Raw genomic sequence first — 26,335 nt, 5'->3', positions numbered from 1 at the left:
CAGGCTGTTTTGACAGTGATTATTTTTGGCTTTAAGTGTTGTTCAGCTGTTCTCCTAGAGAAACTGTGACGAAATTCCTGTTAGAACCTTGTTTGTTATTTCTTAATGTGCACGTGTTGCTATTTTGTAAGTTTTTTCCTGTTAGTTGTTTAAATAAGTGAGAAAGTAAGGAAACTGCCTGACCCAAAAGGTGAAGATGAAAATCTGGGTCTGTATCAATTGCATCTTAACTGAAACTTTCATCCTTCTTTCGTATCTTCCAGAGGACAGAAATAATTAAGTGCAATATTGAAGGAGGGAACACAGAGTTGAGCCGCGTGCTTTCATGTAACTCATCCATGGTGTGTGGTGATTTGTACAAGTTAGCAATACTGTTACTAACTACGCTTGTTCCAAGCAGTCTTTGTTTACAGTGGGTTGATTATATTGCCTAATGTGCATTTGGGTTTTGACAGAAACAGCAGAGTGGTGCAGGCAGATGTCAGGGGTGTCGTCCAGTCACTGGTTTATAGGACGTTCCTGACTTCACTGGCATGTAGCATACGTTCTGAAATGCTGCGTTTGCTACAAAGATGTGAGTTGCTGATTACTAAATCAGTGTTTAAGATCATTGTTTTTTTATATCATAAATATGATATTATTGTCTAATTAAACTAAATACCTATGTAATACCTGGTTGTTTTGGCTTTCTTTTTCCTTCTTGTACAGACATTTCTTTATATCTGGCTAGAGGTTTGTTAGGGCATACTTAACTGTTTCTCTGTCTTTTTGTCACTTTATTATCTTCCCTGCTACTTCTCCATACACATAACCCTGCAGATACCCTGTGGCTACAAGCTGCTGCAATTTTCTTGGGCAACTTGGCCACTCAGAGCATGGTCTCATGTTATCACTGTGATGTTGTGGTGGACATCATCTCTGCAGAAAGGACAATGTATGTCAGTCCATTGTGCTCATTCACCGTGAAGGAAAGATGGTTTTCATTCCGTGTTCTGAGACAGGATGAGTGCAATTTTGGTTCCAGATTGATGTTCAGGAGCACATTTAGAAATGGTTTTTATTTTTTTGCCCTTCTAAATGAGAAGTCTGAAATGTTTTTGAAGTATGGACTGCATAGCTGGGTTTCAGAGCTATCTCTGATTTTAATGAACAGCAGGGAGTGATTGTGAAATAGTCAAAAGGTTGTTGTTTAAAAAGTAGAGCTGTTTGTGTAAACACATGAAATATGTTTTTTTCTTTAGCATAGTGCAAAAAGTAGTCTTAACACCAGTGCTTAGAATAAGGGACTTGGCCAGTTTCACAGCAGACACTTCTGCATCAGTTTTGCTTTGTAAGATGGGAAGGATGCCTACTTTGTGAAACACTTGTGATATAAAGAAGATATTTGTGTGTTAGTGAGTATTCAACATTTATGTAAGCATCCATTTAGTGACTGTTGATTTCACCAGTTAAAAAACCAAACCAGCCCCCAACATAACTTGGTGCGAGCTCCTGAACTTGAATACCACCGTGTGTGATAATCTGCAAACCTCAGTGCTGAGCCTCTGTCTGCCTTGGAGGGAAGTGAAGGTGCCAACATCCCTTATCCTGCTACGTGTTTTCTTCCAAAACTGCTTTTTAAAGCTGATTTTACCCAAACCTGTTATCAGGGATCAGTTTCTGCACTGATGAGTTTTTGGGGTCCTTAAGTTTTTAGGTTTCCATTTTAGGTTTCCAAAAGCTGTAATTCCTGCAGCAGAAAGTTTGCCATAACCCTTGCGATGGATTTTTAAATGTTAAGAAGTGTGCCCAGAGATACATCATGATGTAGTAAATGCATGTATTTGTTAGTGTGGATATTTGTGAGATTTTATTGGTTTTCTTTAGTTCTGTAGTACTAATTCCTGAAACTAGCATGAGATACAAGGAGTTCAACGTTGGGCTTCTGATAAGCCTGCTTATCACAGATCACAGAATCACCCGGGTTGGAAGGGACCCCAAGGATCATGTAGTTCCAACCCCCCTGCCTAGCAGGGCCACCAAACATCCACATTCAGATCAGGTTGCCCAGGACCCCGTCCAACCTGGCCTTAAACACGTCCAAGGACGGGGCATCCACAACCTCCCTGGGCAGCCCGTTCCAGGGCCTAACCACTCTCCTAGTAAAGAACTTCCCCCTAACATCCAACAATCACTCATCTCAGAGTCGTTCAGTATATGAAACAGTAAAGGCTGTTATAGTTGCAGGAGAACTGGGAGTCCTCCCTGATTCTCTCCATGAGTTCTGTAGAGGACAAATTCCTACTGATTCAATTACAGCCTCCATTCTTCTGCTTGGGTGAGGATGGCTCCAGCAGTGATGCCAGGCAGTCGCTGGGTTGGCTCTGGCAGCTGAAGTCCTTGGAGGCAAAAGTCAAAGACACCTCAGCATGTGAGAAACAGATAAGATTGTGAGATTTGCATACACACATAATCTGACTTTTAGTGAAGTGATTGTTAAATGTGCAGCAAATTCCAAAGGGTTTTGATACCTGAAGCTGTTCCAAGCGATAGCTTTGTTAAACCGTAATCTAGTTGGAGCCCTATTGTTCTAAGGTGTGTTTGTGTAAGATGTTCTGACCAGTTCTTCTGTTAATGGTTCTCACCATTATCTGTGTTTTCCCAGTGGAACCTGAAGCAGTGAGCACAGCTCCCAGCCCCCCAGGCCCGACACAGCTTGTTTTGCACATACCCTGTGCTTTGAGTACATGCTGCTTATTGCAGCAGGTACAGTGGGAAGGAATTAGTTCTGCTGCTTATTTCCCCAGGGAAATACCTTGCTAGGAATAGGAATACTTCAGTGAGATCCTGCTCTGTGCTTTCCCACATCTTTGGTTTTCAGATGCTTAAGGAGGTGAGGTGTCTTGCTAGAAGATCCATGATCAGAACAGCTCTCTGGATTGCCCCTGGTTCCTTCCCCTTTCTGTAACTTCTAAATGAACGACTTCTCTCTGCAGGACATGCAGTAATTCTTTCTACTGCACCACTGCATTTTTTGCTCTGTGAACACCCACTCTAATGTTTGAACTTCTAAGGTATTACAAAAACACCCGAGGAATTTACACAATCCAGTCCCTGTCAGCCTGGTTAACCTTGGCTATATTCTTCCAGTTCCTGGGTGTAGGTTCACTGTCCTGTGATAAACCAAGTGTGAGAAGATGCAGAGGCTGTGCGTGAACTGGGGAACACAGCAGTGACTGGTGAGGTGTCTGCTGGATCACACTGCTTGAATTTCAGCATTGCTGATAGATAATTTCATCTAAGCAAAGAAAAACCTCCTGTCTTTTCATTGCCTTTCTGAAATAAGCTGGTATTCAGAGGATAATTATGATGTATGTACTCCTCCAACTGGAAATTGCTTTCCAGATCAGCAGTTCTTACTCATTTTACTTATGCAGGTTTACTCTCAGTTTACCTACTCTTTCACTGTGACTTTTGTAAAAGAATTTTGTTTTGCTGAAGTTGGGCGCCTGTATGCATTTTAATCCCTAATGCAATTGAAAACCCAGCCTGGATGCTGATGGTTGAGGTTTGCAGTTATCCCCAATTATTTTAATTAAGTTAATGTGCAATGTTTAATATTGTGGGTACTGCGGTACATTATTTCTTACTACACTTGGCTTTTCAGTACAGGTGATATACTCTGTTTCTATTTAAAATCTATAGAAGACAAGAATATGTACATGCAGCTTCTGTTGTGCAATAAATTATACTGAAAATAGCTGGGATGTGGTTGCAGCTGCTGCTCTCCCCTTTCTGCTCTGCGTGATTTCAGTGTGCCTTCCATGCCCACACGATAATTACGGTATCGGTCACCCTTCCAAGCCTTCCTTAAGGCCACCAGCCAGCAGCTCATCAGCACTTCCGTGACAGCTGGTCCTAGCGCACGATGACTGCAATCTGACCATCGGAGTTCTGCCTCCTTCCCCCCACGCCCACCCGTACGCGTGAGACAGCGCTGAGCAGCTCTCCGCGCTCTAAGAGCAGCTCAGTTTCAGGGTTGGTGCAGCTGGCTGTGGCTGGAGCTGTTTGCCATTTCCCCAGCCCTTTCTCTCGCCGTCCGTTTCTCTTACGCGCTCAGTCCTGCTCGCAGCTCGAGCGTCACGCCGCCAGCACTCACACCTCAGCCCGCCTCTCTCGCCCCGCACGGCCCCGCCCCGGAAGTGACGTCAGCGCGCTTCCGCGTGCGGCCGCCGAGCGGAAGAAGCGCCGTGCCGGGAGCGGAGCAGCGCGGGACGCGGGGACGGCCCCGCCACCGCCCGGGAAACGGTGAGCCGCTGCTCGGCCCTGCCCCGCTGCTCTGAGGGGATGGAGCCGGGCGGGTCCCTCCTGGGCAGCCTCTGTTTCTCCGTCCCGCTGAAGGCCCGGGTCTCTGTGGGTCGCGGGGCTGCGGCTGGGCCCGCCGGTACGGCCTGACAGCTCTGTGCGTGCAGTTCCGTGGCACCGCTCATCTTTCTCCTTTACCCATTCCCTTTGTCCGGGTTGCAGCCGTCGTTTTGAACTTCGCAGATCTCTCCTCTTGGCCTCTTCCCCTCTTCCTCTGTTTGTTTTCTCTTTTGGCTCCTTATCCGTAAGCATTCCCATAACATCAAAGTTCTTGAGGCTGCAGCCGAGCTCCGCGGGGCTCTGCGCAGTGCCCAGCTCACCGCCTGGGAGCGGCCGCAATGGGGTGAGGAACCGGGAGGTGAGAGACGTGCCCAGGTGCTCAGCCTGCCTTTGTGTGGGGCGCTGAGTCAGCCGGGCAGGTTGTGGCAGGCAGAGCCCGATCGCTGATGTGGGACGGGTGGAGTGTGGTGCCGAGCTGGTAGAGCTGCACGGTGTTGGAAAAAGGGGTTCCTAATGGCAGCTCTGTTTTAAGTTGGTTGGTGACACTGTTCTGCTTTGCTCTCACTGTTGAGAATTTGTCTTTGAAGCATTGCTGTGTGTTGGCAGCTCCTTATGTTGGTGTCTGGGGTGTGTATGGAAAAAAGCCCTTGGCTGTCCAGCTTGCTCGCCTAGGTCACCTTGCAGGCAGCCGGTGACTGGAAGCTTAGCATGGCAGGACAGCTACTGTAGCTTTGTGCACCTGATAGTGTTCTTGGGCTGCATCAGAAGAAGTACAGCCAGCAGGTGGAGAGAAGTGATCCTGTCCCTCTGCTCTGCTGGTGAGACCTTGCCTGGGGTGCTGCATCCAGGTTTGGTGTGCTCAGGACAGATATGGGGCTGTTGGAGTACATCCAGAGGAGGGCCACAAAAGTGGTCCAAGAGGTGGATCAGCTCCTTGTGAGGACAGGCTGAGAGCTGAGATGTGCAGCCTAGGGGAGAGAAGGCTCTGGGGTGGGCTGAGAGTGGTCTGTCAGTAAGGAAGAAGGGGACAGACTCTTTAGTGGAGTCTGTTGTGATAGGACAAGGAAAAATGGTTTCAAACTAAAAGAGGGGATATTTACACTGGATACGGTTTCAAACTAAAAGGGGATATTTACACGGGATATATAGGAAAAGTCTTTTGTTATAAGGCTGATGAGGTACTGACACATATTGCCCAGAGAGATGGTGGATGCCCCATCCCTGCAGACACCCGGGTTCAGGCTGGATGGGGCTCTGAGCACCTGATGGAGCTGTGAGTTTCCCTGTGGGATCAGATGGCCTTTAAATGTCTCTTCTGACTCAAATGATTCTGTGGTTCTTTGACAGTGCGTGGCAGGAGCAGCCCTGCCTCGAGGACCATACATGTCAGCCTTCTGGACATGGCTGCACAGGTGTTTTGCAGGGGAAGACAAAATTGAGAAGGCCATTGTAGCTCAGATGATGTTTCACTGACCAAAACCCATTGATACAACATGCAGTAAGAGAAAATAATAGGAACGTGAAGCCAATTGTATCAGTTCATAAGATCATTTTGCACAACGAGCAATTACTGTGTGAGGTGATCTCAAGATTTTTGTTGAGAGAAGAGCAGTCTCACTTCTTAACTTGTATCCAGTGGTTTTTGTGCAGGTAAAATAAGCAAAGTGTGTAGAAGCTGGTAGCTGCTATTTCTGAGAAGTTTTAGAAGTTCTGGCTCATCATTCATTACTTGAATTCCCAGCTTCTTGTGATTTCATTTAAAAGTGCCATTATGAGTCACGTGGATGTGGTGAGACTCAGTCTGGTAATTCATGAGCACATGCTCCTCCTAGCAGAGCAGTCATTGCTATGGGCAGAATTTGATTTTGATGTGGGCAAGTAAAACTGTAGCCTGAGGTCGGTATTGATGTTGGAGGGGGGGGAAAAGGCCCTGACCAGTCTGTGAAAGCGATCTTATGTTGGAGCAAGCAGTGAGCTCTGTGGGTAGGATGTCGAAGCCCCTCGGCCATTGGGCTCCAGAAGTTTAAAGCAGTGATTGCCATTTCCCCTGCCTAATTACAGCCCAAGTCTGCATGCTCATTTTCAGGTGGCTGACCAGGCTCTGTGTCTGCGATTGCAGTTAACCACCATTTATTTTCTCAGGAATATTAATCAACAACCTGCACCATGTATATTAGGATGCAGATGTTACAGCTGAAGTTTCATAATCGCAAGCAAGATGCTCCCTAAATCTGTGAAGACTCAAGCAATCCATTCTGCAAAAACAGATGCTGCATTTCTTTCTGAATTCTGAAGTTGCCTAATGGCTTTTGTGTTTTCTGACTCTGTTAGATCATGCTGCCCCACCCTTTCCTTTGGAAGAAACTAGCTCATGCTTAATTAGCTTTCTGCTAATTACATACTTGAACATTCAGGGCTACACGTGAGTCACGGCTATTTCAACCCTTAGATGGCTCTGAAGAATTTTGTGGCATTTGGGTCAGCGGTTGTTCTTCGGAATGAGCTCCTGGATGATGGGAGTGGGATGGGACTCTGGTTTGTTACAAGTTGGTATTTCAGAGTGGTATTCACTTACAAGATCATCTGCTTCTTCAGAAGCCAGCGCTGATAACATTTTGTACTGTTTACCCAGGAAGACGTTTATTGTTTCTCTTGCTTTTGAGATAAGGCAGTCTGTCTGTCTGTGAACACTTCCTTTGGGATGCAGCAATAGCTTTGAAGCTGTTGGCTACGCCTATTATTCTCAGGACAGTTTTTCGTAGGCAAAGCGTCTCATTATTGGAGACCTTCACCCCATCCCATCCATCTCCCCTTTGATGCAATGCGGTGTAAACCAGCAGCCCTTACTTTAGGAATTGCTCATTTGGAGACTTCCCGAGCTTTGCTGCTTCTCCTGCTCTAAAATTTCATTCCTGGGATGGCCATTAAAGACCAGGCAGTCAGTGGGCAATGCTGTCAGACGCTCAGAGAACACTTTCTGGAGCACTTTGATGACTTTTTAATGAGAAGAATTAATACGAGTTGTTCACAAAGTGCTGTGGAGACTTAAACTTAGAGAGCTAAATTGCTTTTATGTCTGTCCAGAGAAAAGACTGTATGGCTTATTTGTAAGGCTTATGCTGAGGGCTTTCATGAGAAGCCTCGCTGTCAAGAAATAGAATAAAGTAGAGTAAAATAAAATAAAAGCCACCACTTTGATTTGCAGGGTTTACATGCAGAGTTACTTTGAAGCTGTTATTCATAGCCTGTCATAATTGTAAATTGACTTGCAATTACATCTTAATGAAGGCACTGTAGATGAAATGAGGCCTGCTCAGCTCTGCTACGTGAGCCCTGCCAGCTCCAGCTTCCATCCCAGGTAAGCAATCCAGGGCTAATGAATAGTTTATGAAGAAGTAATTACCTCGTCCACATTGGCAGTAAAGGTGTCTGCTCACCTGCTCAGTGCCTGGGAGCTGAGGTTGGTGCACGTTAAGAGGGCAGCAAGAGAAACAAGCAGGTGGTGTTGGAGCTCATGGTAAATCTACAGCATGGCTAAACCTCACTGCACAAACAGTGCTCTTCCTAAAGCCACAGCTCTGCCTGCAGCCTTTGTAAAGCCTAACATGGTAGGAAAATAATCTTGGGTTTACTGCTGAAAGGGACGTGTTACATAAGTGGAATCTTTCATGTGTGCATTAAATCAGTTGTTGGTGGCAGATCCTATTTTTTCAGTTACATAAAGGCTACGAGCACGTTTGCTCTGCAGTGACTACAGCACTGCTCTAACAAGTTCCCTGTGAGTTTTTCCAGCTATTTTGTAACCTGGTCTGTGTGGATAATTAGGAGACAGCCTCTTGCTGTTGTTGAGAGCTGTCATTGCTGCTCCTTGCAGTCCTGCTGTGGGACACTGACAGAGATGGCCTGAGGATCTGTGGGCTCACCATTGAGGGAGAGAGCACAGGTGTGTGCTGTGAGCAGGGTGCTGCTGTGCTTTGCTGGCTGCTGAAGGTTCCCTTTGGATGACAGCGGGTATTTCCCAGTGTGTGTAGGTTGCAGGTAGCAGGTTGTGAAGGCTGCCTGAAGGCTTTGATGGAATCTCTTTGTAGACTTGGAGTTGTTCTTACAGCATCTCATGAGAAAATTAAGCTCGTGAAGCTGGAAATCCTTGAAAGACAGAACGAAAGTGTTATATTGAGCGTCTGTACTCAAGGTGTGCTGTTGTACTTCAGGTCAGCAGAGAATATGTCAGAAAAGAAAAGCAGAAGCAGCTCCCTCCCCTTCCATCCCCAGCACATTCCAAGCAGCTTTGGTGCTTTGGTTCTTTTCCTTCTGCAGTGCTTGTACCAAAATGCAAGTTTTCTGTGTTCCACTGTTTGTGTTTTCTTAGCAAATCTTCACAGACAGACTGAGCAGTGTGACTCAGGGCAGTGCAACACAGATAGTTGGTTTTTCTGGTTTTGGTTCATGTCTGCTTCTATGCTTTGTGGTGACTGAAACCCTCTGTCGTTTCCCCAGACGTTTTCACTTGCAGCTATACAAAGGCTCAGAGGAACTGCTGGGCAGACAGCTGGCCTATCCTCTATGAATCACAAAAGTTTCCATTTTCTGAAGAAAGAGCAATGTATTTTTGGATGACAAACTTGACGGGAGACACCGAGGGGTGTGAGGAGATGCTGAGACCTCTGAGCCAGTATTGCACTCTGAAAGTGCTTGCTCCAACTATGCCAGTGCTCAAAGTACTGCTGAATGAAAGGAAAAAATAAGTGAGGTTTAATAATAACAATGTGACACAGCTTGGATCACGAGGACCCCAACTGCTCTGCCTGATGTCACCCACGATCCTCTGCTGCTCTGTGATCCTGCTTGATGGCAACTGTTATTTCAGTGTGGAGATTTGTTGCTTTCCTTACTGTTGTTATTCTGTCCTCCCAGTGCTCAGGCAGCCCAGAGGCTGCTCAGCATTGCCTCCCCCTCTGGCTCCTGAGAACACACTGGGTTGTGTTACTGAGAACATCCAGGGCACGAGTGCAAAGATGAGGCCTGGCCTTGCAAATACATCAAGCAGCTGGTGTTGGAATGGAGTGATATATATCTAGCTGGAGGAGGAAAAGAAGGGACTAGGGAGAGGAATGGAGCATTTTGGATTCTCAGAAGCTCCAACAAAGCTTTTTTAGGAATGGTGTAAGATGGTAAATGATGCAGTGATTCGCTTGTAGGAAAACTGATGTGGGATGGATTGTTCATAGTTAGGTTTAAGGCTTAATAAACTTGTTGTTGTGCTGACATGCCGAACTTGGCTGTGAAGCCCTTTTTTAATGGCCCTATGTCTTTAAAGGAAGAAAGGCTGTGCTCTGAGTGCAGCATGTGATTTCTTCCTATTGATTCAGGGTGACCTCCTTCGTCCCTGGCTCCAAAACTGATGTAACTGCAATTTAAACTACTTGAAGGGGAAGAAAAAGAACAGGTTGTTTGCTAGTGCTTTGGCCTTCAGCTTCCTACAAACCCCTCCAGAAAGAATGCAAAAAAACTGCATTTCACCCCCAAAACCCCGTGTTGCTCCCTGCAGTGTAAGCTGCTGAACTTTGATTGTTCAGAGCACTGTTTTCAGTCCCAGTGTAGGAGAAGGGTGGGATGTGAAAGGTAACCTCAGTGCTGGAATGTGGCTCGAGCCCTGCAGGTGATGGGAGCTGATTTCTGTGCCTGTGGGGTGGTGGAACATCCAGGTGCCCAAGGCATGATGCTGCTCATTAGGAACAGCAAATACTTGAATTCGTGGAAGTGTCCCCAGAACGGAGTTGCAGAACTGTAGTAACTTGCTCCATGTTGGTGGGTGATGAGGTCAGACAGCATTTCCTTGAGCGATAGAGATGTGCATACATTTCTGGGATGTTGTGTTAGGATTTATGTGGCATGTGTTGATAGCTTGCTGCAGCTCCGGCCCGTCAGCCTTACCATTCATGGCAGTGTGCACAGCTGCACGTGTGGTGGCTTTGTGCTTTGCTTTGTTCTCATCTCAGGCATCTGCTTTAGAAGTCTGTGACCAAAATGCTGCAGCACCCTCAGCTTTGGGAAGCAATGTTTAACGTGCAGGTCAGGAGCAGCTGTGGAAGTTGCGAACCTTCACCTCCCTGCAAGGGTGTGTGTGGCACTGAGAAAGGGCTGTGCTTCCAGATCCCAACACCATGCCATTTCCAGCCTGTTATCCCAGTGAACTTCAGGTCTTGCAGCTGACAAAACTGTGATTTCTAATTTCTGGTCTTTGTTCAACAGTGTTCTGTGCACCATCAGAGAGAGGAGCAATGATTTGAGGAAGGAAAAAATGGTGGTAGTGCAGAAATGAAAACATTTTGGGAAAGGCAGTGGGAGATGTAAAGCTGTCTGGAATGTTTAAAACCTGGTGCTTTCCTCTTTGGTTTGTAGGAATGTATTGATTTCTGCTTAAGGCATTTCTGGGAAAGACAGGGAAGGAAAAGGGCCTGTACAGCTACTGGGTCTGTGTAAATAAATGAGAAAACTTGTCTTTAGAAATAATGTCGTTGTGAAATTGATTCTTTTGATCAACAGAATCAATTTCACAACGACATTATTTCTATTATTTTGATAAACAGATCCATACAATGATCTTTAGATTACTTTAGAAAGTCGTGACTTTTTGTCAAAGATAATAAGATGCTGAAAGAGGGAACCTTAATCCTTGCATCCTTGGATGAGGTGGAGAATTTAATTTGTTCCTACCTCAGAGAAAATCATACATTGCTTAAAATAACTTGTTTAGGTTAACAGGAAGCCTTAAACATGATGAGTCTTTAAAAACAATTGATCATCTTGCTGTCGTTTCCCATAATGGAAATCTGCTACTGGCAGCCGTGCATCTCCCTGTGTGTTTTGCTGGATGGCCCAGAGCAGAGCTGAGGGATCTTCCTGAGGTGCTGAGTGCCAGAACTTCCAGCAGTGAGTAACCTTTGCTGGACAGAAATGCAAAACCAAAGAGAACCACATTCTTCAAACACAGGAGCATTAAGTCTCCTTATGAGCCTTGGGGAGAAACAAGATTCCTTCAGCAGTTGCTGACGCTGTTTATTTTAAGATTACTTTTCATCTCTCTTTCCATGCCGCCGCATCTTAATGAAAACACAGCACACCTTCCATGTGTTGACTTGGTGTTCTGCTCGAAGGGGAGCATGTCCTGGAGGCACTGATGGACACGTGTTGGACACTGGGCTGTGGGCAGCCTGATGGAGTGCTTGGCAGCACTGCCTGTTGCAGAGGCTTGGAACCAAATGATCTTTAAGTCCCTTCCAACAGAAGCCACTCTGTGATGCGAGGGTAAACTTCACAAACGAGCGTGAGAGCAGGAACCCAACCTGCTGAGATGCTTCTCCAGCATATGTGAGGCACTGTTGTGGATCCAGGAGTGAGAAGGGCAGGTTTGGGAGGCTCAGACCTGCCCTGCTGTGCTGCACTATTCCTAGTTTCTGTGCATGTCAGTATTGCAATTCAAATGGTTTATCATGCAGGCCATAAAACTTGCTAGGGCAGGTGGTCGTGTGCTGCCTTTATCCTAAAATGAATCCAGCATTTACAATTGGTAGTTGAAATGCCCCTGGGACTGAGCTGGCAGGTGGGAAGGCTTCTGTCTGGAAGAAAAGAAAAAGAGAGAGCAGGGCTGCAGAGCTGCAAAACAAATCATTTTCTTGCAGTCTCTCTATATAAATGCAGCAGAGTTGCACTGGCTCAGTTCTCTTTGGTGATGGCAGCTGTCATTCTGTTTGCCTCGGTTGTTTGTGCCTCTGGTTGTCGGAAGGCTGTGCTGCTGAGCTCGGAGCAGTGTGCCTTTGCACACACACGTGCCCATTGCTGCAGGGCTGGCAGTGCTGGCCTGCTTGTCACCCAGCTGCAGAGCACTGTTTACAGGTCACAGCTATGCAAACGTCTGCTATTGCTGCAGTTGGCTTTGTGTGCTTATATAACTGCGCCTTTCCTTCTTTAGGATTTATTTTGTTACTATGGAACTAATTGTTCAATAATTAAAAGGGGTGACATTTTTCTAAGAGACAAGCCTGCAAAAGAAACTGGTTGGAGCAGGTTATTGCTGATTCTGTCTTTAACCATTTTCTCTTTAAACAGGAAGAAAATGAGCCTGAAATCTGAGCGCAGAGGAATTCACGTTGATCAGTCAGAGCTCCTGTGCAAGAAGGGATGTGGTTACTATGGCAATCCTGCTTGGCAGGGCTTCTGCTCCAAGTGCTGGAGAGAGGAATACCATAAGGCCAGGCAGAAACAGATCCAAGAGGATTGGGAGCTGGCAGAGCGGTAAAGAGCCCTCTTTATTCCTTTGTCTCTCACAGTAGGGTGACTTTACTAAATGCTGTCCCTGTCTCGTGTTTTCTGGTGCTGTTTGCTGTGGCTTTTTCATCACCAGTTCTCGAACTTGACCTTTCCAGCAGGAATGAAAGCCTTCCTTTTAATACAAAGATGAATTTTGATGATGTTCTAGTTTAAGACATTTCAAACATAAGTCTGAAGTAAGAAATGTAAACACCCTCCAACCTCTCAACAAATAATTTGACCTAATTTGCATACTGAAATCTGCAACTCTAACTAGCAGTTACAAGGGTGAAAGTGACAATTTTGATTAAAATACTTCTGCCTCTGGAGACAAAGTTATTGTCTTGAACACAGCCAGCACAGTGGTTCTGTGTTCCAGCTGCTGCTTGAAAAATAGCTTGTCTCATCTGTGGTCATTCTGTTAAACTGCAAAGTTAAGCCCAGAGACGTCAAAGCTTTTGCTTTATTAACTTGAGCAATACTAATTATTTGAGTAACCATTCATGAGGAAGATGCTAAAGGAGCAGAGAAGCTGCGACTGTTTGCTGCAGTGAGCAGACAGGCTTCACAGCACAGATGAGATGCAGTTCCTGCCTCCAGATCATATCATGCAAGGTCATTTATGGGCCATTCTGAGTTGGATGGGAGCTTGAAGATGCTCGACCTTTGAGCAGCATGAAGAACAATAAATTTGACCCATTTTAATCATTCTGCATAAGAGAAAGAGTAGCTGCTGAAGGATTAGTATGTCTCCCCCCCTTGTATATTAAAAGGGGCTTTACCTTTGCATAACACCTATTAGTGCTGCAGTGGAGGGCTTGCCTCATTCATTCAAACAAGTGTGTGTATTTGGAAGACTTTGAAAGCAAGTTTTGACAGCAATAATCTGTTTCTCAGAGTATTTTTGAGATTGTGGCAGGGTATTTCACTTCCTCAGCTGCGTGCCATGGTTTATCTTCAGTCAGATGATAAAGGAAGATGATTGACTGTCTGTGAATGGAAATGCACATTAATGGCTGACGAGAATGGAGGAATTGTCTTAAGACAGCCAAGTCATATTTGGGGTTGAAAGGGATTGAATGTCAGTTGGAGGCATCTTAAAACAAAAAGTAGTTCTGGTGATATGCAGCAAAACCCCCCAGATTAGGACACGGGCAGGAAACTTACTTGGAGGATTGTTGGAAATGCTTCTATAGTCTTTCCCTTCATCTCTACCTCTGCTTCAGCCTCCTTCCTTTTGACATTTTCCCCTCCCTATTTTAAACCTTCCTTCACTTTCCCCATTACAATGTGGGAATGAATTCAGTGTAGTTAAGGGATGTGTGAGAGGAAGCTAGAAATGAAGGTGAGCGTAGAAGAGAACTGGTGTGTCAAAAGACTAATTAATTTATTGCACAGACAGTTAACTTATTTGTGCTGGCATTAACCAGTGAAATTGGACTGATGTCTTTCTAATCCCAGGCTGCAGCGTGAGGAGGAAGAAGCATATGCCAGCAGTCAGAGTACCCAAGGGGCACAGTCACTGACCTTCTCAAAGTTTGAGGAGAAGAAAACCAATGAGAAAACACGAAAGGTCACAACTGTGAAGAAGTTCTTCACTGCTTCCTCCAGAACAGGAGCTAAGAAGGGTAACTTTTTCGTTTTTAATGATTCTGTGCATGTGAAGTAAAAAATGATTGTTGGCAGATGTACTGTCCTGAAAGCAGTGGAATGCTCTGTGGCTCTAAAAAGTTGGAATAATTATGCTGTTTGGGAGTATGTGACATCTTAGTGAAAACACAGAAAAACGTGAGCTTGTAAGTGATGCTGAACTACACTGCTGAGTGGAAGTGTTGCACATGATGCACATTTCATACGAGAATCTTGAGTCAATCACTGTGTGATAATATGGTTTAAGACTTGTAGATGAACCTTTCTGTAAGAAAACAGAGAAAAGGTACTGGCTGTCAATCATGTGGAGCAAGCTAGTATGTGTAAGTGCCATAGAAATGCTGATACAAAGCATCAAGTGATGCTAATTTATCACTTCAGCATCTTTAAGAGGAAAACTAGAATGTGTAAGCATGGTGGCTTTAAATGAAAGGAAACGTGCAAGGAAAGTTGTGGTATTTCTGCATATGTGAGTTGTGAATATCAAGTTTGTGGTTGACTGAAAGTCTGTGCTGGAGCAGATGTACAAGTAAATGTAATTGGTCACACCATGCCATCCCCCAGCAGTATCTTGTAATGGCCAACATTTTATACTATTGGACTGTGGAGGAGGAATTCTAGAAGGAAAAAAAAATGACATTAATGCATCTTAACCTGATAGGTGATGCATTTCCTTAGGAACAAGTCTTAAATGTGTCTTCATTTCATCTTAGAATTTGTCTTGCAAATATATATATATGCATATGCATGTTTATATATATATATATAAGCAGCAGATTGCTAAATGAAGCATTCAGCTATGTATGGAAACATTTTTTTTACAGTCATTCTTCCCATTTCCCATATTTTCTTTTTTTTTTATCCTATTCACCATCTCTCATGTTGTGCTCCTGCTCTTGGTGTCTTGCTTGATTTTGCATCTATTTCAGTGGCTCAAGAGAAAGTCGTTAAGCAAGGACAGCTTGGGAGGGAGCGAAATGCTGATAACATTCTAAGGGATTTGAAGGAGATTTTTACTCCCTCCTGGGAACTGGCTTCTCCTACTGAAGGTAATGCAGCACAGCTTGAGCAAGCTGTCTGCTTGGTTGTAGAAAGCTTACTCTTTAGTTGGGCTTTGCAAAATACCAGCTAGGGTTGTGCCAGTTATATCTTGTGCTGCTGGGTACAAAAGGCAAGTCTGGAATCTTCAGCTGAAGCTTCTTTCTGCTCTACCTTCGTTTGATATCTGAAGGATTATGAAGTTTCAGAAAAAGAATTTTTTGGAAGAAGTTGCTGGGTCTTGTGCTGCTTTGTGTTTTTATCCAAAAAAAAAATTCCAGGCTGCCTTTATAAATCTGATTATAAAGTACTTCAATTGAAGAATTCACACTTCAAGAACTTTTACAATCTCAAAGCATCTCCAGATGTCTGTCATTAAGAAGACAGTTTCATATCACGAGAACATACTGTGTTATTTTTTAAACAGAAAAGCACCAAAACCTCTGATACTGACAGCTCTTCAGTTTTTGTCCTGTGTTACTTGTGTGCACTCTCGTCCTGTTGTGCCTACTAAACAAAATTGAAGATGGTCATGCCTCTGTTTTACAAATTACATGAAGATTCTGAATGCATTTGTGTAGTGAAGCTAATAACACACACTTCACGTTCTTTACTTGGACTCAGATCCACAACATGGCACAACCATAGTGAATCATGGAGTGCTGATGTTCTGCAGTGACAATTAGCATTGTAGTAGAATGCCTTGAAAGGTTTTAATATAAATGATGTTTATTCTTTGTGGAAGATTATCCTTTCTTAATTCTTCCTGAACTCTTCCATTTTGGCATATCTCCTCCAGTCAGTTCTCTTGTTCAGATGGAATCTCCCTCCTGCAATCTGCTGCTTTGTATTTCAATTTGATTCTTGGACAAACTGTGACAAAGCTGAAAACATTTTGTTGCTGGAGCTACACTGGTTCCTGCAGATTCATTTTCCTTAGATCAAGGTTTCAGCACAAATCAGTGAAGCTGAAGTATTTGAGTAGCTACATGGAGTCCTTGTGGCTAAGGCAGTTCATTCTGACATTTGATTTTCTTGCTGCCTCTATTAGCAGCAAGCTGCCTCAGTTGTCTGCATCTCTCTAGTCCTGTTTTAAATCTGCAACTGAAAAATTCATGTCTATATTCCTTCAGCACAAATAACAGAATGAGGTTTGTTATTTTTGTCACTGTTAAAATAAATGAAAGAACTGCTGAAGGTTTCTTTTCAATTAAATCACTAATTAACTGTCAAAAATAACTTACAATTCTGTCCTTTCAAAGGTGGATCTACTTTTTTTGTTTATTATTTTGAAGAGATGTTTTCTATTTGCTGGTTGTGAAATATTAAATGTGACAATATTAAATCAATAGTAACTCTTGAATACAGTACAGTCATTACACTTTGCATCTTAGTTAAAAAGACTGGAGTAACTCCCTCTGAAAAGGTGTTGCAGTACAACTATAAAGGAGAATGATTTGCACTTCTATCTTCATCACTACAATTTGAATTTAAATATATGTGAAGCCTTCTGCATTCCTCAATGCTTAAATAACATAAATGCTCTGATGGTGCCTGTCCAAATCATCATCCAGAGAAGGTTGTGCTGAAGCCTGGAGGCCCTAGCAAGCCTTGTGCTTTGGTCAGGTGATACATGTTTGTTAGTCATTGAATCACAGAGCTCTGAAACACAGCAAACAAAGCAACAAGCTGCTTCAGTCCAAATTAAACATACTCACTTAAATATGCTAATCCCATCTATTTTCTTTTACTTTGGAGTTCTGCATGTGTGCTTATTGAAACGAGGAGCTGTTGTTGTGCATGTTAGTATTTCCAGCTTGAAAGATATGTGTGTATCCCATTGATTATGAATATATTTATGTTTTCTGTTTCTTTGCTGCTTGCTATTCATCATGTTCATTTACATCACCTCTGTTCAATCCTTCATTGTGAACAGTGTTGGCTGGCAAGCTGAAAGGTGGGTGAACTAAATTTGGGTAGGAAAGGTACTGGATTGGTACAGTTAACTTCCCTGAAAGCATACCTTGCAAAATCAGATGTGTTTGTGGAAGAAAACTGTGCTTGCAGCTATGTAAACCTGCATCCTTGAGAGCCAAGCAGATTCTTCCTTGAACAGATGCTTCTGCTTTTGCAGAGATGCAATTGGCCACGTTCTTGTTTGGGCTGCAGGTGTGGCCCCATGGCTTCTGCTGCTTTGCCATAGAGGGGCTGCTGTGTTTGCACCAACCTCGTGCTCCCGTTCCTTGTCTTGTGCTGCTCCTGGTGCTAAAGTGGCCTTTTAGTGTGCCAGTTTGGGGCCTAATGCAGCTGGAAGACCCGTAAGAAAGACTGATTTCCAACTAGGATTACTGTGAATTGCTACTCCCCAAGCTAATGAGCCAATTGAATGAATGCTTGTGTTGATGGAAGAACAGGAGAGGAGCAGGAATTTGAAGGGGAGGGAGAATGGAAATGGGACCACGGCATTAGTTTGAGCTGCTGTGGGATCCCATCAGGAGGCCTTGATCTCATCTGGGAAGGAAAACGTAAGGAACCTGAAAGCAGATGAACACTACAGTAGTTTGCTAATATAAAAGGCCATTTGTTTAATGCGTATGTGACTGTCAGTGTTTCACTTCTCTAGCACTGAGTAACTCTCTAATTTCTGAGTATTTCACTGTTCCATTTAATAATATCCCACCATTTCACTGCTAAAATTCGAGAAATTGAATGGTTTCTTTTAACTGCAAGATTGAAGGGGAAAAGAAATTCTGAAAATGTAATGCATATTAAATGCTTTCTGAATTCATACACTGATGTGAAAAGGTTAATCTGTTGTGTCCAAACTTTCCCAGCAGAGATCCAAGAAGCCAAAGCTCCCAGCCCTTCTATAAACAGGCAGGCTAGCATCGAGACAGACCGAGTATCCAAGGAATTCATAGAATTTCTCAAGACCTACCATAAACCAGGACAAGATATCTATAAGCAATGTAAATTATTTTTAGACACAATGAATCATAAAAGGGTAAGTGATTTGCATGCCTTCTACATAAATAAAATGGGGAAACAAGGGAGAAATTGAGAAAATGCTGCACTTCTTCCAGTAGTTTTTTATGTATCATGTTCAGGAGTTTTAAGCTGATGTGCTTAATCAAATGAAGATGTAGTGGCAGTCTTCAGTTCTGAATGCACTGCTTTTTGTAGGTTTGATATGTTGTGTGCCCCAAAACTTCACTGTCTTGGGTACCCTAAGGGAGATATGAATAGATCTGTAGTGCCACCTATGGTTGAAATGAGTCAGTATTCAGTACTACTTTTTTTCCCCTACCTTTTCTACTTAATAAGTAGCTGCTCATATCCTCAAATTCAACTGGAAATTAAAAGGGAATTCTGAAGGAGCCTTACATGCCCTCTGTTTTGAAAGCATCTTAATTTTTATTTCTTTACTTTTAGAACTGATTCATTTTGAACACAGAGTTTGTGAAAATAGTGAATTATTATTAGTTTTAACCACTTGAGTTGTTCTTACCGACCTGATTCCTTGACAGCTTGTGTTAGTCAAGGAAGTTTGTCAAAACTTAATTTGCTGTTACATATGAGCCGGGTATAAAATGCAGCACTGCTGTCAGAGCTGAGGCATCATCATGTTCAGGCTTGGGTTTGGCCTCAGTTTTCTCTGCATTTGTTGTTGCTAAGTTATGGTATTGTGCTCCCATTTAGTAGGGAAAAGTGGCTCAGTGAGTAATGTTAATTCTAACCCTGTAGTAGGATAGGATTATTTTACAAACATTGTGAATATATTTCATAGTAACTTCATTAGGAGTGTTCACTGTACAGACATCCTTTGACATTTATAATGTACGTTCTTGTTTGGTTGTTTTTCTTGCTGTATTGCACATCATTTTTGAGAAGTTAGAGACAGAATCGAGAGCAAACATTCTGCTTTAATAGTCTGCATTCTTAGCATTACTCAAAGATGTGATGGGGGAAATTGCACCTGTCTAGTTTCATTGCTACTACGTATTTTTGCTGAACAGCTGTATAAGCCTTTCACAAGTTAAGGAGCCAACCTTAGTTTCTCATGTTTTTGGATGTAATGTAGCCAATGTAAACACCTCTGGGGAGGATATATTTGCATTCTCAGACTGTTATTGCAGCTGGACACTTGCCATCAAAGGCATTGCTGCCATTTCTTCCCCACGTGCACACTTAATGTTCTGTTACAGGACTTAAGTATTGAGGAACAATCTGAGTGTGCCCAGGACTTCTATCAAAATGTAGCAGAGAAATTGCAGACACGCTGGAAAGGTATCCATGTTCTCCTTCCTCGTATCTGAGTGCTGAAAAAGTAATAAAGGATAAAACTGCTTATATTTTCAAGTAAAAACAGAGTGTTCATAACCACACCTGGTATGCTGTTAATAAATTCTAGTCCCAAAGTTACCTGCTATTCCCTGCAGCACCATTTCTGTAGAGTTTGATGATCTAAATGATTTGTTTTTAAAGGTTTTCTTTAAGTGGTTCAGTTTTAATTTCCTGTTTTCAATTCAGTGGTGTTTGCTTAGAACTGAGGTTGAATGTGTAGCCTCAACCCAATCCACAGGCTATGGTCACTGCATTGCACTGTGATGCACAAGGAGCAGATGAGAGGGAAGTGCTACTGTTGCAGCCTATGTTTCTGTGTCTGGAATGTAAGTGGCACATCTTAAACGTACTTAAGGATTGCTTTTAGAGGGGTAAACAGGCACAGAGGACCTGGAGCACCTCACTGGGTTTATTCTCAAAGACTTTTTCAAGAAATATTCTCGTGAGCTGCAAACAGCTGAACCAAATTAGCTGCTGAGTGCATGTGCTCCACTGTGATCTTGACCTGTCATCGTGGTGCTTTTCCTGCTGCAAAGAGTGGAAATGCTCCAAGTCTATCAACTCAGGAACGTTTATATGACTTGGCTCAAGTCAGTCACACTGATTTAGTGGCATTATACTCAAACTGTATGAAATCTTCCAAAGAATCATGGAATACTGTGTTCACTGTACTGGGGTTGGGGGATTTGTACCTTGCAGTGCCACCTGAGAAAGTTGAGAAAGCAATGGATCAGATTGAAAAATACATCATGACTCGACAGTATAAATATGTCTTTTGTCCTGAAACAACTGATGATGAGAAGAAGGATCTCGCTGTCCAGAAGAGGATCAGGTGAGCCTCTCAAAGAAAAACAGCTGTGTAATCCACAGTCTGTCAGAGGGCTCTGAATCAAAAGTGTTGGGAATTTGTTGCTGTGTACACAAAAGGCTTTTTAACCAGAAAGTGTTGAAAGAATTTTCTTTTAGAAATAGGATAAATGAATGAAATGAGTAATGAATATTACTACTCTAGGAAAATGAATTGGTATACTTTTGTAAAATTAAATCAAAAAGGGATGATGATGATGATTATTATTATTTTTAATAGTAATTTCAGTGAAAGAAGCTTCATGTAATGTCAGCATTCTCTCTGGTGTGTCCAGTACACGTGACAGCTTTACTGGTAGCACTTGTGAAGGGAATGATGAGCCAGGCTTCATACGTATGAGAGAAAACTTTTAATAAAAACTGTGTAATTTAGAACAAAAGTGGGGAGAGAAAGAATGCAAGAAAAAAATTCATCACTGGGTTTTGTTATGTTGTTAATGATTAACGTGAATATAATTGTGACTGATTCTGATTTATCTGTATTTGGGGGCAGAGAATTATTATTTTTTTTAATAGTAACTTCAGTGGAACAAACTGTCTTATAACTGGACTGGTGCCTCACCTGCACAAAGCACTCCTTGTGCATTGAACTCAAGAAGCAGCTGGCTTCGAACACCTGAATGTTACTGGCAAGGAATGGTTTCACTTTTTGTTTTTGTTGTAGGGCTTTGCACTGGGTAACTCCACAAATGCTGTGTGTTCCCGTCAATGAAGAGATTCCAGAAGTCTCTGATATGGTTGTAAAAGCAATTACAGGTTTGTGAGTGATAACACTTACAGGTTTAAATTTCAGGTCTCCTGGTCAGAGAGATTTTCTGCTGTCTTCAGAAAGAGGCTCAGGCTTTTAGTTTGGCAGTAGTCTTTGTTATGTTTCTCATAGTTTGTCATCTGTGAAGCAGGAATAACTTTGCACTGAGAGAAGTGTTTAGACTTACCTAATCTATTTGAGATGCTTGGACTCAACCAAGAAAAAGTTGAATAAACAGACTGAAAACCAAGACTCGCAGTTCTCAGTATCGTACTCTACTTGTTTGGGTGACTGATTAAAATGGTTTTAATGATTTGAACAACTTTTGTATCTTACAGATATTATTGAGATGGATTCAAAGCGTGTTCCTCGTGATAAGTTGGCATGCATCACCAAGTGCAGCAAGCACATCTTTAATGCTATAAAGATAACCAAAAACGAACCAGCTTCTGCTGATGACTTTCTTCCAACACTTATATACATTGTTTTGAAGGGAAACCCACCCCGTCTGCAGTCCAACATCCAGTATATAACACGCTTTTGTAATCCAAGCAGGTTAATGACAGGAGAAGATGGCTACTATTTTACCAACTTGGTAAGTGCAGGACCAGCAGTGACACTTGATACAAGAAGATTGTCTTTTATTTAGATGCAGAAGAAAAGGTGAAACAACTCTCCCAATAATACTTGAAGCTGTTTAGAGTATAAGAAGCTTTTTTGCTGTGTATCTCCTCTGTCTTCCTTCTTTACTTTCCAAACCAGACAGTGTTTTGCTCTTTGAAGTATGAACACTGGTGCTAGAACTCGAGTATGTTTTTATTCTGTGAGGAGATAAATGCTTTCTGTTCCTAAAATCCTGGGTTTGGGCACTGCAGATGTTACAGGTGCAGGGTTCCCCATATAAGTCCATGTGATTTCATCAGGGGTTTGCAGAATTAGACTGTGGAGGTAAACAGACTTGAACTTTCTGTAGGAGGCATTTGCATGTGTGCTTGTTTATGCTAGAAAGAATTGTGATTATGAACTACATGGCTTCCCTACATTTCATCTTAAAGCAGCTCTCAAAGAAAATATGTAGTTGAATGAGATAGTTGGAATGTTAGATATTGCTGTCAGTAGAAGTGTGTCCATGAGGTAAGGTGAGCATTCAACGTTCCTTCTTTTAGAAAATGGAGAGAGCATACAGGATCTCACTGCTTGGCTTATTAAATATTAACACAGTGCTTCTGTGCAGTTATCATGTTCTTTCTCATCCCACTTCCAGAATGCAGTGACCCTGTGGTGGGTGCTGTAAGTTATTTAGCTGAAATGACTGGTGTCTTCCTGCATCATTCTCTGAGTTTGACTTCTTCAAACGTTGGGGAGAAGAGAGAGGCCTGGGAGCTGTCTGATAGAGCTAGCTGTCTGAAAAGCTTAGGAATGATCTGAGGCATAAAACAATCAGTTTTGGGTCTAACAGCAGGATTAAAACATAGAGCCCCCAAGTTCCAGTCTGTAGTTTGCAATGATACTTTTTCTGTTTTGTTTGTAGTGCTGCGCTGTGGCCTTCATTGAAAAACTGGATGCTCAGTCTTTAAATTTAAGCCAAGAGGATTTTGATCGTTTTATGACTGGTCAGACATCCCCGAAGAAGCAAGAATCTGACAGCTGGTCACCTGATGTGTGCCTGGGTGTTAAGCAGATGTATAAAAACTTAGATCTCCTGTCTCAGTTGAATGAGAGACAGGATAGAATTGTCAGTGAAGCCAAGAAGCTTGAGAAAGACCTAATAGATTGGACTGATGGAGTTGCAAAGGAAGTCCAAGATATTGTTGAGAAATACCCATTAGAAATAAAACCAAAAAATCAAGCCTTAGCAGCTATTGACTCTGAAAATGTGGAGAATGACAAGCTGCCCCCACCACTGCAGCCTCAGGTTTATGCAGGATAATAATGGGTGCTAAATTCGAAGAGCATCATTGTTCTCACCTAGCACTATCTGCTTCTTGGGAAGGGAAGTAAATTCAAGGCTAAAAATCGGATGAGCTTAAATCAATACATTTTTAAAGGTGCATTTTTTGGTTAAGTGTAATAAACTGTATTTATTTTAGTCAATTAGATTTCTATTAGGCTTTTGTGAGTTTTTGAACTGAACTTTAAATTTTCTACACAAACCAGTGTAATTTTTAAGCAACACTAGTTCACTGACATCTTTCCTGCAAGCTTCCTCATAGGCATGCACTTAAACATTTTTAATTATTAAGTTTAACATAAAGATTTCAAGTTCCAGCTGAAACTTGAACGCTACCAATGTTAGTTTGGTTTATTCTGTAGCTGTAAAGATGAAATGTATCTTGTAAAATATGTACAATTGTAAATAGATTTCAAATCTAATGTGTGAGCTGTGCATGACATCTTGTGTATTAGTGGAAATGAGGTGGGTGTGTTCATATTAGCACCTTTTGGTTGAATTGCATTGCAGTCTACAGCCAAGTACACGGTTGGTCTTTCAATAAGCTAAAAGGTGTAACTGGTGAATTAGAGAGGGTGTTCTTGTACATGAAGACATCTTCATGTCTGCTTCCTGGTTTTTGGTGGTTTTGTTTTAATTTTTTTTTCAAGTGCCATCTAAAATATGACATTTCTTCATGTAATGTCAGCATTCTCTCTGGTGTGTCCAGTACACGTGACAGCTTTACTGGTAGCACTTGTGAAGAGAATGATGAGCCAGGCTTCATACGTATGAGGGAAGACTTTTAATAAAACCTGTGTAATTTAGAACAAAAGTGGGGAGAGAAAGAGAGAATGCAAGAATTATGCCCAAAGTGGCTTTCTTTTCTGGCACTGCCTGGCAATTTCCTTCGAATTCCACCATTGCACTGGGTCTTGATTGCTTTTCTGACAATCCTGGTTGATAAATGAGATCATATAATTAGAAGCTGCTTTTTAGCAGAAGGATGAGCCGTGGCTCCGAGCAGAAAAGTGCACTTTATTTTCACGAAACATCACTCTTCTGATCTCCAGTGACCCTAAAATTACCTTGCTAAGCTGTTGAGCATCAAGATAAATATGGCATTATGTCACTACAAGTTCAGATCAGTGAATTGCAAATTAAGAACAGTTCACCAAAAAAGTAACCTCTCGCAATGGAACTTTTTAATGCTAGAGAAATATTTTATGTATCATTTTAAATCTCTCAGTTCATCCAGTCTGCGGCGACCTGTCATTGTACCTGAGATATCCAACGTGGAGCTGCTTAGCTTGAACTACTCTAAAGCAACGTTAAATTCTTAGCAAGGAGGAGGAGCGTACCTACCTCTGTATGTTCCACTGCTCTGCAAACACGTATTTTAGATTTGCACTGCAATAACTTCAGACCAAAACTGTGGTTTGTTCCTTTTTGTCACGTGTACTCAGCCGTACGAACTGTGCATTCCTCTGGGAGAGAACCAGTTACTCAGAATTCCCCTGCTAAGGTGAAGCAATGAGCTAACCAGAATTCACAGAAGTTGGATTATTTCATATATCCATGCTGTCCACGTTGCCTAGGATCTGACCAGTGCTTACGGTAAAAAATAGTGCAAAGCCTTTATGGGGTTTATGAGCATTAGGTGCTAATTTTGATATCTGGGTACGCAGGCTTTCCGGGGGGTGGAAATTAGCTGTTGTGTAAATTGCTATGTTTGAATAAAACTGTGTACGTTACACCCTTGTTAATGAGCTCCTAAAAAATTGCATCACTGGGTTTTGTTATGGTGTTAATGATTAACGTGAATATAATTGTGACTGATTCTGATTTATCTGTATTTGGGGGGAGAGAATTCCTAGTCATTCAAGTGAAGTCTGGGAAACAATGTCTTTTTCTTTGCAGAAAGTTAAGTGGTTAAATACTTTAGATAGACTGACCCGGTGCATTTGTAACTAAGGCATCTCTAATCCATATGCCATCTTGTTATCAAGCCACTGAAGCGGGAGTGGTTCTGGCAAACAAATCCTCCAGATCCTTGTAAGGAGGTAATGTGGATTTCCATATCCCGGCTGAATACCTTGTCAGTATTGTATTAGGTGACCAACTTGTCTATAGGTAAAACAATACTTTGTCTTGCTTAAAAATAAGGTAGTTCAGTCGCTAAAGTAGTAACTACAGAATGTCGTTGTAGTGTTTGGGATTCAGAATGGGCCAGCTGTCGTGCAGAGTGCTGAGCTGGAGGATGCTGTGTCACCTCACCGTAAGATGATGATCCCTCTCCTATGCAACACCAGGTGGGCTTGGTGCTCAGTATTGGGCATCACTGTAGTATGAGGTGCTCTGGTCCCACAGATGAGATTGAGACAGAAAGTTCTGTTAGGAAATAGTGGCTATGAACGAGCTGCAAGTGAACAGGAGAGATTTAACTGAAAAAGTGAATTGGCAAAAGGGCTTTGGTAACAGTCACAGCACCAGAACATCCTTGTTTTTTCCACAGCCTGCTGCTAGTTCTGTGTTACTGAAAATGAAGCCTGTGCGTCTCATTACCAGGAATGAGAACATGCTGTAAGCTACTTTGCATGTGAGCTACCTATTTATTTTGCTGTAGTAAGGAGCCTGTTTTGGAGTAGCATTCGTTAATCGAACTGTGCATCTTTGGTTTTGCATAACTGAGTTATGAAATTAAACTGATTCTTCTACCTAGTTATCATGAATATTTCCCTGTCTTGTGGTTTATGTTGTCTTTGTGAGGCTCTTTGTGGGCATCTCGTGAGTCAGGGAAGGATAGAGGTAGACAGTGCTATTTAACAGCAACTTTTAATGAAGTTTAAAATTGCTGGGGGGCAGGAGGCTGTTCCAGCCTACAGCTCCTGAGCTGGGAGTGAGGCGGGGGTCGGCTGCTTCTTCATGTTATCTCCGGTAACGGAGATAGCATGAAGGGCGACGGCCTGAGGGTGGGCGAGGTGGGCATTGGGAACAATTTCATCTCCAAAGAGCGGTGCTGCAGCGGCACAGCAGCACGGGGAGCGGTTCACCAGCCCTGGAGGCGTTCAGGCACCGTAGGGGTGCGGCACTGAGGCCTGCGG

The 26,335-nt window shown here is 42.8% G+C and overlaps 1 protein-coding gene across 4 annotated transcripts; it reads left to right on the top strand.

Annotated features, from left to right (window-relative positions):
• The first annotated feature begins 4,182 nt into the window (after window positions 1-4,182).
• On the top strand, window positions 4,183-25,963 carry RABGEF1 (RAB guanine nucleotide exchange factor 1). Of its 4 annotated transcripts, none has more exons than XM_048966575.1 (10): window positions 4,183-4,287; window positions 12,454-12,639; window positions 14,116-14,282; window positions 15,234-15,353; window positions 18,180-18,346; window positions 19,548-19,629; window positions 20,386-20,518; window positions 21,218-21,309; window positions 21,640-21,896; window positions 22,833-25,963. In XM_048966575.1, exons 2-10 carry the CDS (start codon window positions 12,461-12,463, stop codon window positions 23,229-23,231), a joined length of 1,596 nt encoding a protein of 531 aa, XP_048822532.1. In that variant the 5' UTR covers window positions 4,183-4,287; window positions 12,454-12,460; the 3' UTR covers window positions 23,232-25,963. The 4 variants fall into 4 exon arrangements, with proteins under 4 accessions (XP_048822532.1, XP_048822531.1, XP_048822534.1 ...); XM_048966574.1 differs by having other exon boundaries at window positions 18,177-18,346; XM_048966577.1 differs by lacking the exon at window positions 15,234-15,353.
• Window positions 25,964-26,335: the final 372 nt, after the last annotated feature.

This window comes from Lagopus muta, chromosome 20 (assembly GCF_023343835.1).
Source record: "Lagopus muta isolate bLagMut1 chromosome 20, bLagMut1 primary, whole genome shotgun sequence".
NCBI classification, from domain to species: Eukaryota; Metazoa; Chordata; class Aves; order Galliformes; family Phasianidae; genus Lagopus; species Lagopus muta.
Note: the sequence above shows the minus strand (reverse complement) of the source record. Positions and strands in the feature narration are given on the sequence as shown.